Source organism: Microcebus murinus, chromosome 8, assembly GCF_040939455.1.
Source record: "Microcebus murinus isolate Inina chromosome 8, M.murinus_Inina_mat1.0, whole genome shotgun sequence".
Taxonomy (NCBI): domain Eukaryota; kingdom Metazoa; phylum Chordata; class Mammalia; order Primates; family Cheirogaleidae; genus Microcebus; species Microcebus murinus.
The window spans coordinates 98,280,110-98,294,458 of NC_134111.1; the positions used below are offsets into that span (position 1 = coordinate 98,280,110).

A 14,349-nucleotide genomic window follows, 5' to 3' on the forward strand; every position below is an offset into this window, starting at 1 on the left:
AAGTATATGACGTTTGACTGCATTTATTTTTTCCCATCTCCTCTTTGTCATATTCCTAAGATCCCCAGAAGGTTTTCTCACGCAGAGGTCCTCTCCTAGTGGTATCCCATACCCTGACAACCGTCTCTAGAAATCCAGGTCACCTGGTGGTGGTCCTGGCAGAGGATGGGCCCATGTCACTCTTGATGCTTTGGCCTCTCAGTAGCATTTAACTCAGGGGTGACATTTTCTCCTGTGGCTCCCAGAGGGCACCTTGCTCTTGGCTTTTTTTCTGCTTCGGTGGCTCCTTCTCAGTCTCCTTTGCTGGCTCCTCCTCATCCCTCCAAATGGAAATGTTGGGACCCAGGTTTCAGCTCTTGTGCCTCTTCTCTTTCCTGTCTATACTTACGAGGGCTGTCCGGAAAGTATCCAGCCATGTACTATGAAACGGAGTAGTAACAATGGCTGGATACTTTCCGGACTGCCCTCATATGCCCCGGGAGATCAGATCCAGTCTCTGGCTTTAAATGTGCTCCATAAGTGGGCAAGTCTCAAGCTGGTTATCTAATGTGAACTTGCCCCCTAAACTCCACACTCATATATTTATCTGACATGTCCACTTGAGTATCTAATAGACTCTTAGCATGTACAAAAATAGCTCCCAATCTTGTGCCTCTCCATAAGAAAAAGGCCAAAATTATGAAGTTGCCCTTTATTTCGTTCTCTCACATGCTGGATCCAGACTCTAAACTCTGGTGGGCAGTCTCCACGATGACTCCCAGTGGGGCCCGCCTCCCTGCATTCACTCCTGCGCAGTGCCCTCCCACACTGTGCCTAGACATCTAGGTCAGTCTGCGTGACCAGCAGAATTCAGCACAAGTGACGGTATGCCACTTTTGAGACTAGGTTATAAAAGGCACTGCAACCTCTGTCTTGGCACCTGTCTGCCTCTCTCTCCCTGTCTGTCTTTCTGTCTGTCTGTCTCTCTCTCTTTCTCGTCACATGTTTTGGGGGAAGCCAGATGCCACAGCTTGAGGACACTCAGGAATCCCTGTGGAGAGGCCCATGTGGCAAGGAACTGAGGGCTTCAGCCAGCAGCTATGTGCATGAGCCTTGTTGGAAGCAGATCCTCCAGCTTCATTTAAGACCCAGCTGCTACTGTCCCAGCCAACGTCTTGCCTGCAGCAACGTCAGGAGACACCCTGAGCCAGCATAGCCCAGCTAAGCCACTCCCAGATTCCTGAACCTCAGAAATGGTAAAATAATAAGGGTTTGTCGTTTAAGCCAGTAAATTTTGGGATAACTTAGTATACAGCAATAGGTAACTAACAGTAACCTCTCTCCAGATTGTTGAAGTAGCCCCTTCACTGGCTTTACTCTTTCACCCTTGCCCAAGACTTTGTTCTCAGCACAGCAGCCAGAATCAGCCTTTCAAAACATGTATCGGGCAAGGGCAATATACATAACCTTAACATTTGTACCCCTACAATATGCTGGAAAAATAAAATAAAATAAAAATAAAAAAAACCAAAAACACATATCCGGTCATATTCCCTCTCTGCTTCAGCCCTTCCAGTGGCTTCCTGGCTCATGTAGGTGAAAGTCCAAGTCTTGCAGTGATCTTCAGCCCCTTTCCTGTCTTGCCTCCTCTACTTCCTCCAGGCACTCTGGTCTTCCTGCAGTTTCTTGCACAAACCAAGCATACTTGTGCAAGGAACAGCATACATTTTCTCCTCAGGGCCTTTCCACTTGCTATTCCCACTGTTTAGAATATATTTTCCCAGGATGTCACCATAGTTTACTCTTCATTCAGGTCTCTGCTGAAACTGCCTTATTAGAGAGTGCTACCCTGACCACTAGATAGCAAATAACAATCTCCTTCCCTTACCTTGGAATACCATATCTCCCAGAACACTCATCACCTTATGATATACCATATATTTACTTATTTACTTGTTTATTGTTGTCTCCGTTAGTAGAATGTACACTCCATTATGGTAGGGATTTTGCCTTGCTACTGATGCATCTTCAGTACCCATCTACAGGCCGGGCGTGGTGGCTCACACCTGTAATCCTACCACTCTGGGAGGCCGAGGCGGGCGGATTGCTCGAGGTCAGGAGTTTGAAACCAGCCTGAGCAAGAGCGAGACCCCGTCTCTACTATAAATAGAAAGAAATTAATTGGCCAACTAATATATATATATAAAAATTAGCCGGGCATGGTGGCGCATGCCTGTAGTCCCAGCTACTCGGGAGGCTGAGGCAGGAGGATTACTTGAGCCCAGGAGACTGAGGTTGCTGTGAGCTAGGCTGACGCCACGGCACTCACTCTAGCCTGGGCAACAAAGCGAGACTCTGTCTCAAAAAAAATAAAAAATTAAAAAAAAATAAAATAAATGAAAGAAGGAAGATACACTTGCTGATAAGGTAATATAGTTTAAAATAACTTAAAATCATATACTAAAAAAATAAAAAATAAATCACTGCACTCCAACTATATTTACATGACTCTAAATTCATATAAGAGCAAAAAGAGTAAATTTTAGCACTTACTAGTATTTTTCTACTCTGAGTAGTTATATATTGCATTGAAGGAATAAGTCATAAAAATCTGTGTTAGTTTGCTGGGACTACCAAAACAAAATACCACAGACTGGGTGGCTTAAGCAACAAAAGTCTATCTTCTCATACCTCTGGAGGTTATAAGTCCAAGATCAAGATGTTAGTAAGTTTAGTTTCTTCTTTATAGGACTGCACCCTCGAGTGGCCTTTTCTCTGTGTCTGCCCACATCCCTGGTGACTCTGTCATTACCACTACTCATCTCCTTTTTTATAAGGACACTGTTATAAGTCTCTTTAAAGACACCAATTAGATTAGATTAGGGCCCACCCATATTACCTCATTAACCTAATTACCTCTTTTTTTTTTTTTTTTTTTGAGACAGAGTCTCGCTTTGTTGCCCAGGCTAGAGTGAGTGCCATGGCGTCAGCCTAGCTCACGGCAACCTCAAACTCCTGGGCCCAAGAGACCCTACTGCCTCAGCCTCAGGAGTAGCTGGGACTACAGGCATGCGCCACCGTGCCCAGCTAATTTTTTCTATATATTTTTAGTCGGCCAATTAATTTCTTTCTATTTTTAGTAGAGACGGGGTCTCGCTCTTGCTCAGGCTGGTTTTGAATGCCTGACCTTTAGCGATCCTCCCACCTGGGCCTCCCAGAGTGCTAGGATTCCAAGCGTGAGCCACCATGCAGGCATTAATTACCTCTTTAAGGGCCCTATCTCCAAATAGGGTCACATTCTGAGGTAGTGGGGTTTAGGGTTTCAACATATGAATTTGGGGTGGACGGGCACAATTCACCCCATAACAAAATCCAAACTTTCTATGTAGACCATGTCCTGTAATTTTGTATGTATTAATATTTACTAAATTCGTAATTAATGATTATATTAGTTCCTTATTGCTGCTATAACAAATTGTTACACAGTGGCTTAAACAATAAAAATTTATTATCTTACATTTCTGGAGTTCAGAAGTTTTACTGGGCTCAAATCAAGGTATTGGCAGAACTGTGTTCCTTCTGGAGAGTTTAAGGAGGAATCTGTTTTCTTTGCTTTTGTAGGTTCTAGAGCTGCCTACTACAGGCTCTCACCACCACGCATGGCTAACTTTTTCTGTTTTTAGTAGAGATGGGTCTTGCTCTTACTCAGGCTGGTCTTAAACTCCTAACCTCAAAGGATCGTCCCAGCTTGGCCTACCAGAGTGCTAGGATTACAGGCATGAGCCACTGCACCTGGCCCAGATTTGCATTTTTAAAAGACATAACTGGCCACGCACAGTGACTCACACCAGTAATCCTATCACTCTGGGAGGCTGAGGTTTGAGGATCCCTTGAAGCCAGGAGTTCAAGACAAGCTTTAGCAAGAGCAAGACCTCAAATCTACAAGAAATAGAAACATTACCTGGGCATGGTGGCATGTGCTTATACTCCCAGCTACTCAGGAGGCTGAGGCAGGAGAATCACTTGAGCCCAGGAGTCTGAGGTTGCCACTGCACTTTAGCCGGGGCAACAGAGCGAGATTCTGTCTCAAAAAAAGAGAAAAAGTCAAAACTGTCATGTTATTATTTAAAAGTTATTCATACACTAAAAAGTGTAGAGAAGTGTTAGCATGGTGATTAAGAATGTCGCTTAATGCAGACTACTTGTGTTCAAATCCTGGCCATGTACCTACTTGGTACATGACCTTAGGCAAATTATTTAATATCTTTGGGTCTCAATTTCCTGAGCTGTTGATAATGTAAATAATAACAGCATCTACTGCATAGAGAGTCCTTATGAGGATTAAGTGAATGAAATGCTTAGAACTTGCCTGGCACATAATATGTACTCAATAAATTCTAGCTATTACAGTTTTTAAAATTTAAAAAGTGAAAAATTCTTCCTTCAAGCTTCATTCTCGAGAGATAATCATTATAAATAATGCCATTTGCATCTGAATTCTTCCTGTTTGAATTGTGTGTGTTTACAAAAATAAAATCAGACTTTAGCTCTTTAACTTATTCTTGCACTCAATATGTTGTGATCATTTTTCGGTTAGTGTACATAAAGAAGTACCCTGTTCTTTTGCAAGATTATATGGTATTCTGTTGCACAAATATACAGCCTTCCATTGATGGGCATTTGCAGATTGTTCCCAGGTTTTGCTATTCTTACCAAAGCCTTTACGTACATTCTGGGACGTATATATCTGCACACTTATATAAGAATGTCAGTGATACAGATTCCTACAGGTGGAATTGCTAGGTCCAGAGATATACAAGTATACCTTATCCAATTGGACAGAGTTTATTTGAGGGGTAAATTCTTAAAAATCTTGCGTAATTCAAGTTTAACTTGACAAAGGATGGTATTTCTGTCAATGAGCTCAAGTGGCATTGCTATGGGACACAGCACAAATGCCATCTACAATGCATATGGCCTTTATAATTATGCCAATTTTATAATTATTCCATTCTTGAAAAAATTTTTGGTTGGGTGATTTACATTATTTTAATGTTTGTGCCTAAAGTGAAAGTTCATTAATGTTTTCATGTCACAATATTTCAATTTTGAGTAATTCAAAACTTATGCAAAATACCAGTCACTTCACTATCCTCACAAATTGCCCTCCAAAAAACTAATGTGTTAATTATACTCCATCCAACAGGATAAATAGGTGTTTTTTACACCTTTTGCCATCATGGATTAAATATTGCTACTTTAAAAAAAATTTTTCCAGTCAGATGGTAAAAATAGTATCATGTTTAATTAGCATTTCCCTGATAACTAATAAGTTGAGCATCCTGTCATGCCTAATGGCCATTTATAGTCCTTCTGTAACTTGCTTGTTTGTATCCTTTGTCCATTTGTCTCTGAAGTTTGAATTTTTTTTTTTTTTTCTGAGACCCTTAGAAATCTGAGGAAAACATCTATGAGTTTTTTCCTGAGTTAAACAAAATAGAAAAACCCAGAAAATTAGCTATTGGAAATATTTTTTTTTAATTTAGTTTAAGGCAAAGGTGTACCTACATGAACTCAGCTGAAAGTACTGATTCATGGGTTGAGGTCAAATTCAACTTAAAAATTTGTTTTCCAACTTGTGTCCATTTTAAAGTTGGGCATCCATTTTGAAGTTGGTTATTTAGATCTTGAAATGACTTATAAGTTGTGGTTAAGTATTTAGGCCAATCCACAAAGACCTCTGTGATAAAGCCAAATGATTTCAACAACTACATTTCCCTCCCCTCCCCTCCCCTCTCCTCCCCTCCTCTCTCCTCCCCTCTCCTCCTCTCCTCTCCCCTCCCTGCCTTCCTTCCTCCCTTCCTTCCTTCCTTCATTCCTTTTTCCTACATCGAAAATGGTTAGTTAGACCATTATATTATAACAGCTGATTCTTTATGAACTATTTCCTAATTTGGAAATAAATGAAAAGGTATGAAAAATAGTAGGTACAAGTTAAAATAATTTTTATGAAATAGTCATCTGTTTTTCTCCTTGCCTCTCTTTCTGTTTTTTCTATTGTATGAAGATAGGGATGAAAGAAGGTAAAGAGGAAGTTTAGTAGAGAACAACATGTAGAAATAAGAGAATGAAAATCAACTAAAATTAGGAAGACGGTATATTTCAGCCCAGTGGAGAGTGGAGAGGGAAGAAAAACCACACAGACTTGCATCTTTTTCCTCCATGTAGCTGCCCAGTCAGGGGGGCTGTGAGGATCTCGCAGAGACTAGTTAAGTCAGTGGTACAGGCTGGAGTTTGGTGCTGATGAGATCAAGGGGGTGCAGAAACCACTGTGCTAAATAGCAAGTGTCCGTAAAAGATTCTAATCTCAGAGCAGAGACAGCAGTTGAAAACAAATGCCTCAAAAATGCAGGCCCAAAGTCAGCTTAGGGGAAGTAGGCATGACTTAGCATAATTTAACATCACTCTCAGGGGAAAAAAAAATGTCTCAAAGCTTGTGTCCCACTGATTATTATTACAGTTTTTATGTGACTGCGCATGATAAACATGTTGGTTTGTTGGTTTCTTTGAATTACAGTTCAAATTGCCGTAGTATTTGGTGCCAAAATAGTAGAGTATGTCTTCAATTTGTGTGAAGGCAAATTAGACTTCCTTGAACGGCTCTCAGACAATTTACTCCTGCGTATCATATCTTATCTGGATCTTGAAGATGTTGCCAGGCTTTCTCAAACATCACGCAGATTTGCAAAGGTAACAGGTGATTATATTGTCCGTATAGAATTCTCCATGCACTTTTTCAATTTTTTAGAATATAGCAGTGGTTTATTATTTGCATTTATTTCAGCAATCATTTGTTGAGTACTAACTTTGTGATGGACACTATCCCAGGCACACAAGCAACAAAGATGAAAAGACATTTTTTTCTGCTCTCAAGGAACTTACATATACACATACAAATAATATAGTGTGAGCAATTCAACAAGGGATGTGTGTAAGGAACAAAGACAGTGCAAAGGGATTTCCTCTGCCTGGCTTCACAGAAGTGTGTTACTTTATCTGGGTTTTGAGGGTAAAATAGGAGTTTGACTGGAGGTCTAGGTCAAGCGCATTCCAAGTTGAGAACAGGCTTGGGCAGAGGCATGGTGGCATGAGAGAATAAAGCAAGTAGTAACTACTCCACATCCATTTCCATTTCTTCCAACATGTGTGGTTTTGGTGTCTCCCCCTTCCCCCAAGCTGACCAGATGAGCTCTCTCACTACTTTAGATCCTCAGCAGAATGACACTAATATACAGTGCTGATCCCAGCTGCTGTCAAGGCCTTGATGTGACCTTTCTTAGTTCCACTTTCTGGATCCTGGAAGGTGCCTTGGTTCCTGCCGCCAGCCCCTCTCCACAATCACACATGTACTCATTTTCCATTAAATTCCTTTTGGGCTTAAGTTTAATCAGAGTTGGCATCTGTTCCTTGCAATTGAAGAACACTGACTAGCACGATTCTTTAGCTGTTATGTATTGGGGCTATGTCCATTCATAAAAGAACACATACAACATTTTCCAAGATGATTCAAATCATAATCTTATTACCTAAAAAGCCAACAGTTTTTCACAATAATGAAATAAAAAATTTTTATTTTTAAAATTAATATTAAGTAATAAAGGCCGGGCATAGTGCCTCACACCTATAATCATAATCCTAGCACTTTGGGAGGCCGAGGTGGGTGGATCATTCGAGCTCAGGAGTTCGAAACCAGCCTAAGCAAGAGTGAGACCCCATCTCTACTAAAAATAGAAAGAAATTAGCTGGACTACTAAAAATATATAGATAAAATTAGCTGGGCATGGTGGCACATGCCTGTAGTCCCAGCTACTCAGGAGGCTGAGGCAGGAGGATCGCTTGAGCCCAGGAGTTTGAGGTTGCTGTGAGCTAGGCTGATGCCACAGCACTCTAGCCCTGGCAACAGAGTGAGATTCTGTCTCAAAGAAAAGAGAATTAATTTTAAGTAATATAATCTGTATTATAGTATTTAATATTATCCCTTTTGAGTATAGAAATATATATATAAACACACATAAAATTTTTGGTACCTGAATTTTTTCTCCCTAACAATGGAGGGCCCAAAACAAGTACTATTGTATATATATTTTGCCATTAAAAAAAGCATTTTAAAGTTGAGATTTTATATTTGCTGCTGCTGAGAATCTGAGTATTCATATTTAAATGAAAAGAGAACCTTATGTAAATAAAATCTACTAGCTAGGATCTATTCAAAGCTTCAGGCAGGGCCTGGGTTTGCTCCTGAGAGTAAAGGGAAGGATTTGGCAGGAACCGCAGCTCCTGTAGCGTCTTGTAGCATTCATTCCTTACGTCATTGAGCAACCGTCTTCAAGTTTTACTCACTTCCGCTCTCAACGCGCTGCTATTATTTTAGTGCAGTCTTGAAAATATCCTCCAGCATTTACTGGATGCTCCCGAGTTCGGCTTTCCTAGGTTGCTGAGTTCAGCCCTCGGCCTCCGCGCAGAGCAGAGTCATCAGAAGCTGGAACACAGCTGGGGCTGCTGCCTTTTTCTTTCCGTGTAACATTAACCACTTATTTCCACTGTCAATCCAAGTTTCATCCGTGTTCTGTTTACCTATGTTGTCCCTTCGTTTATAAATTATTTTCATTTAACTACTTTTTTAATGAAAAAAAAAAAAAAAGGTTTCCATTTCAGATTCCGGAGGACAAGTTTACTACCACGCGGACACATTTGTGGCCATGTCCAAATCTGCCCTCTCCTGGCAGGACGGGTGGTGTCCCTCCCATTCAAGCTCAGCGCTGCCTGCCACCTGGGGCTAGTTGATCTCTTTTCTCTTCTGTTTGTTGTTGTTATTTTGTAAAAACTTTTTATTTGTAAATAATTTTAGATTTATAAAAGTGTCGCACAGATAATATAGAGAGTTTGTGTGTGTGTGTATGTATTTGTATATATCTCCTTCCTTCACCCATCTCCCCCAGTGTGGACATCTTCCATAACCAGGATACATTAATCAGAACTAAGTAATTACTAGTGGTACAATATTATTAACTAAAGTACAGATATTAGTTGGATTTCATTAGTTTTTGTACTAATGTCCTTTTGCTGTGTCAGGGTCCAGTCTAGCTTACTATATTGCATTTAGTTCTGATTTTTGTATCTTTCTCTCTATTGTTTTCCCCCCCTCTGCACATTAATTTATCTCGAATCAATTTCATCCTTCAAAAAACGAAAACTCTTTATTCTTATCCAATCTCTTTTCTTCTCTAAAAATGGTTTACATGGTAGTTCACACTCAGCACACTGGCATCATCAATCAGTTTGTGACTTTTTATAATCTATGATGAGATGAGAAAAACAAGGATGGCATAGAGTTTCTCATAAAGCTAAACTTATTTCATTTAATTGACTATTATCCTTTAGTGGATGGCAGGGCCTTCCTATTTTGGGGAGGATTAAAATATCCTCTCCTTTATGAAATGGTGGTTATAATAATACATGATCATTTTTTAAAGTTGTCCTTACTTGGAAAAATTTAGAAGTCAGCAAACTTATTTCAGTTCTTATTTTCATTTTGTTTCATTTTGATTTTTTAAAAACTGGTCTTGTGACACCCAAAATTCTGGCTGGCATTGGTCTACTATCAGCCTAAGCCTCCTCTCCCATTTTCCCCTGAGTCCCTGCTGCAAAATTATCCCAGGCCACACTCACAGTAACATTGTCATTGTCACAGCGAAAGGGCCTGTTTCAGGCCTTCTGCTTCTTGACTCATCTTTGCTTCCAGGACTCTCTGGGGGACTTTCTCCTGGCTGCTCCTTCATTGCTGCATTGGCCGCTCATCCACATGAGCTCGGGGTGGCCTTTCTGCAGTGCACACTGGCCACGCCTCCTGCTACCCTCTGCTCCGGCCAGGTAAACTCTGCGCAGCTCTCTGTGTGCTGGGCCCTCTTCTGCCTCTCTGCCTTTGCTTAGCCTGCTGCCTTTTCTAAAAATGACCCCCTTCTGACCTACCACTCCAGCCTCCCAAATGCCCCTCATTTGGCTGTCATGCTAGCGCGCCCCGTCTCCCTTCACTTGTCTCCCCACCAAGCTCAAGGACAAGGATTATGCAAATTAACTTCATATGACCCCCTTAACAAAGAGCCTAGCCCAGATTTACTTCCCAGGATGTAATGATAGCTGCATGCTTCAATAAAGAAGGGGCTGTATTAATTTTGTGTATCTTTTTGAAAAGGAAAATTTATTTGCATTAAAATGCTCAGATTGAAAGTATTTAAAAATTATACATCCTTGTACATAAAAAGTCATTGTCTGGCCGGGCACGGTGGTTCATGCCTGTAATCCTAGCACTCTGGGAGGCCAAGGCGGGTGGATCGCTCAAGGTCAGGAGTTCAACCTAAGCAAGAGCGAGACACCGTCTCTACTAAAAATAGAAAGAAGTTAATTGGCCAACTAAAAATATATAGAAAAAAAAATTAGCCGGGCATGGTGGCGCATCCCTATAGTCCCAGCTACTCGGGAGGCTGAAGCAAGAGGATCCCTTGAGCCCAGGAGTTTGAGGTTGCTGTGAGCTAGGCTGACGCCATGGCACTCACTCTAGCCAGGGCAACAGAGTGAGATTCTGTCTCAAAAAAAAAAAAAAAATGAAGTAAGCGTGTACTCTGGGGAAATAGGCCATAACAACATTTACTGAGCATTTACTCTATGTCTGGCATTCTACTAAGCACTCTAATTATATTATTTCACTTAGTTATCACAAAAATCTTAAGATGTAGATACTACTATTATTTTATTAATAAGCGAGCTAATAATCAACAAGATGAACTGATCTGTCCAAGGCCAGCAGAACTGAGGTTCCCTCAGGTGCCCGACTACTGGACCACGTGATAGACTGTACACTTAAGGGCTTTGTGCAGTCAGGGAGTAATCACCAAGCTCCTGCTGTGGGCTAGACACAGTGTTAGGTGCTGGGGACCTGAAGGCAAACAGATATATATGGTTTTAACTATTCACAGATAAGCCCTAGAATTCCTTTCAACTTCTGACGTTTATGTGTGTTAAATTATACACCACCACTAGGGGGAGCTAAATCCCCGATTAGTTGTGCTTTGTTTTTTTTTTGAGACAGAGTCTCACTTTGTTGCCCAGGCTAGAGTGAGTGCCATGGCGTCAGCCTGGCTCACAGCAACCTCAAAGGGATCCTACTGCCTCAGCCTCCCGAGTAGCTGGGACTACTGGCATGCACCACCATGCCCGGCTAATTTTTTCTATATATGTTAGTTGGCCAATTAATTTCTTCCTATTTATAGTAGAGACAGGGTCTCACTCTTGCTCAGGCTGGTTTCGAACTCCTGACCTTGAGCAATCCGCCCGCCTTGGCCTCCCAGAGTGCTAGGATTACAGGCGTCAGCCATCGCGCCTGGCCTAGTTGTGCTTTGGATCCACGTAGCTAGAACCACGGGATGGGTACTTTGCATTTTGCAACCTGGCAACTACTAAGCAAAAGAGCCCCAGGGGGTGGGAGTCATAGATGAGGGTAGTGTGTAGACCAACTTATCATATAAAACAAAACTAAATACTTTCAGTATAAAATATAATGACTCGTAAGTGGAAATCTTAGCTCCTGAGAATTCTTTCCTTTCCCCCCAAACCTTGTACTTTTCTTCCGTAATCTACATTATACAATACACACTGATATCCTAAAATGTATTGTGCTAGTAACGGGATAGTAAGCTACATTAGTGCTAGAATTTGGGTCTTTTTTTCTTTTTTTTTTTTTTTTGAGACAGAGTCTCACTTTGTTGCCCAGGCTAGAGTGAAGAATTTGGATCTTTTAAAGGCAGTTCAGATGATCTGTTTTTCAATATTAAGACATTTTCTAAGAGTTTTCCCTTGTTTATATTTAGAGTATGTTGTGATCTGAGTAGAGAAACTAAATCTTGAAGGACTGTTGAAGGTGGGATAAGGTAATGAATGACCTGCCTAACATCAGAATGTTTTAGGGGCTGTAGATATCATATGATTCAGTGTTGCTGTTGAACAATAACCTTCATTATGGGAATATAATAGCTATTTCTTTGACGTTTATGCAGAAAGGATCTTAAGCAGTTATGCTTTGTTATACTATTCATTTCTATTTGTGATTCATTCTTTCCCCTTATTAGAGTACTTTTATGCTTTAAATTATTTTTTAATTTTTTTTTTTAATAATTAATGTCTCTTTATGTTGCCCGTGCTGGTCTTGAACTCCTGGTTTCAAGCAATCCTCTCACCTCATTCTCCCAATAGCGGGGACTATAGGTGCATCACTGTGCCTGGTCTTTACAAGAGTGTGAAGTACAACAGTAAAGAATGCTGGCTGCTCTCTGTTCAAAAGTGAGTGTAGTAGTGTAATGAAGTAGAGTTGACACTTATATGTCCCTTCCTCCTCAGGAGGAAGTCAGAATGCTTGGAGCAAAGCATGGCAGTGGCAGGGCCAGGCCAGGGTCATTCTTACTGCAAGCTCGGCTGTTTGGGATTGGGGGTAGGGGGTAGTGGCAGGCTGAGTGTGGGCCAGGTAGGCTGCAGTGACAGTCAGTTAAGGGACACAGCAATCAGAGCACACCCACCTCAGCTTCAGACGGCTGTTGAATGCTGGGCAGGGGTGTCTAATCCCTGGTGCTCAGGTGGGGTTGCAGCTTGGGAAGGATGGGCAGAGATGGTGGTGGCAACAGGCAGGGCAGGACTGTGTCTAGGGCAGACGCAGGCCCAGAGCCCAGCTCCTTTGAACATGCGTGTGTGTTGTGGGGTGGGGTTTGGTAATGGCTCAGGCCTCCGTCCCAGAGACAAGGGAGGTTTGTTTCCTCGTAGGGGCATTCAGGGACCGACCACCCAGCCTGGTCTCCGAAATGCTCAGTGCCTTGACTCTTAGATGTGGCGCTGTCCATCCCATACCCACAGCCACACCGACAGGCTTGGATGAGTGAAGGCTCTCGCTGTCCTCGCCTCCCGCAGTTGGCAGCAGAACGTCTGACAGCACTAAGCCCTGAGACAGTGTCGGGGGGTCTGATTCTCTTCAGCTTGGCTTCTATGATCTGGAGGGATAGGACATTCCAGAACTCTCTCTGAAAGGATGGTCAGAATTGTAATTGATACAAGATTTTTTCTAAAATTCATCTTACATTTGGGCTTTTTCTGTTTCATTATATCATTAGCACAGAGCATGTTGTGATTCTTTAACTGTGAATCTGTCTTCTTCAATATTCTGCTTGTCTTCTCCATGCCTGGCAAATACAGGTTCTGAAGAAATGTCTGCATACATGGATAGAGGGCGGATAGATGATTTGGCACTTCAGATCTTTAAATTCATCTAAGTGACTAATTGGAAAAGAGAAAGTACATTTCCTCTGGCCTTAAACTCTGTGAACATGAATTAATCAGTCACATAATTATTATTATTATTATTATTTTTTTTTTTTTGAGACAGAGTCTCGCTTTGTTGCACAGGCTAGAGTGAGTGCCGTAGCATCAGCCTAGCTCACAGCAACCTCAAACTCCTGGGCTCAAGCAATCCTGCTGCCTCAGCCTCCCCAGTAGCTGGGACTACAGGCATGCCCCGCCATGCCCGGCTAATTTTTTTCTATATATATTAGTTGGCCAATTAATTTCTTTCTATTTATAGTAGAGACAGGGTCTCACTCTTGCTCAGGCTGGTTTTGAACTCCTGACCTCGAGCAATCCTCCCGCCTCGGCCTCCCAGAGTGCTAGGATTACAGGCGTGAGCCACCTCGCCCGGCCTATTATTATTATTTTTGAGACAGAGTCTCACTTCGTTGCCCAGGCACAATAACCTCACAGCTCACAGCAACCTCAGACTCCTGGGCTCAAGCGATCCTCCTGCCTCAGCCTCCTGCCTCAGCCACCATGCCCGGCTAATTTTTTCTATATTAGTTGGCCAATTAATTTCTTCCTACTTTTAGTAGAGACGGGGTCTCGCTTTTGCTCAGGCTGGTTTCGAACTCCTGACCTTGAGCAATCCGCCCACCTCGGCCTCCCAGAGTGCTAGGATTACAGGCGTGAGCCACCTCCCCCGGTCAGGCCATTGCTTTAAAAGTATTATCTTTTCTGACCACGTGGAATCATCCATGAGCAGCAAGGCAGGAATGGGGTCCTTGCCCGCTTAAGACATAGGTCAGATTTTTTGGTTTAGAGTATTTAAAGTCTTCCTTATCCTTACTGTTATGTTACCCCAAATATTTTGCTCTAAGACTGATATATTTGCATGTAATCGTGATCACTTAGATTTCTTTTTCATGTATCTTTTAAATATTTGTCTGTGAGTCATTTCCACTGACCAAGTTCACAACCATAGAA

The 14,349-nt window shown here is 41.8% G+C and overlaps 1 protein-coding gene across 1 annotated transcript in view; it reads left to right on the forward strand.

The window, feature by feature from the left end:
* Nucleotides 1-14,349, forward strand: part of FBXO36 (F-box protein 36) — an 87,484-nt gene that overhangs the window by 60,674 nt on the left and 12,461 nt on the right. Inside the window, exon 3 of the mRNA XM_076006018.1 lies at nt 6,557-6,729. Coding sequence (XP_075862133.1) covers nt 6,557-6,729 — 173 coding nt within the window. The remainder of the gene's footprint in view (nt 1-6,556; nt 6,730-14,349) is intronic.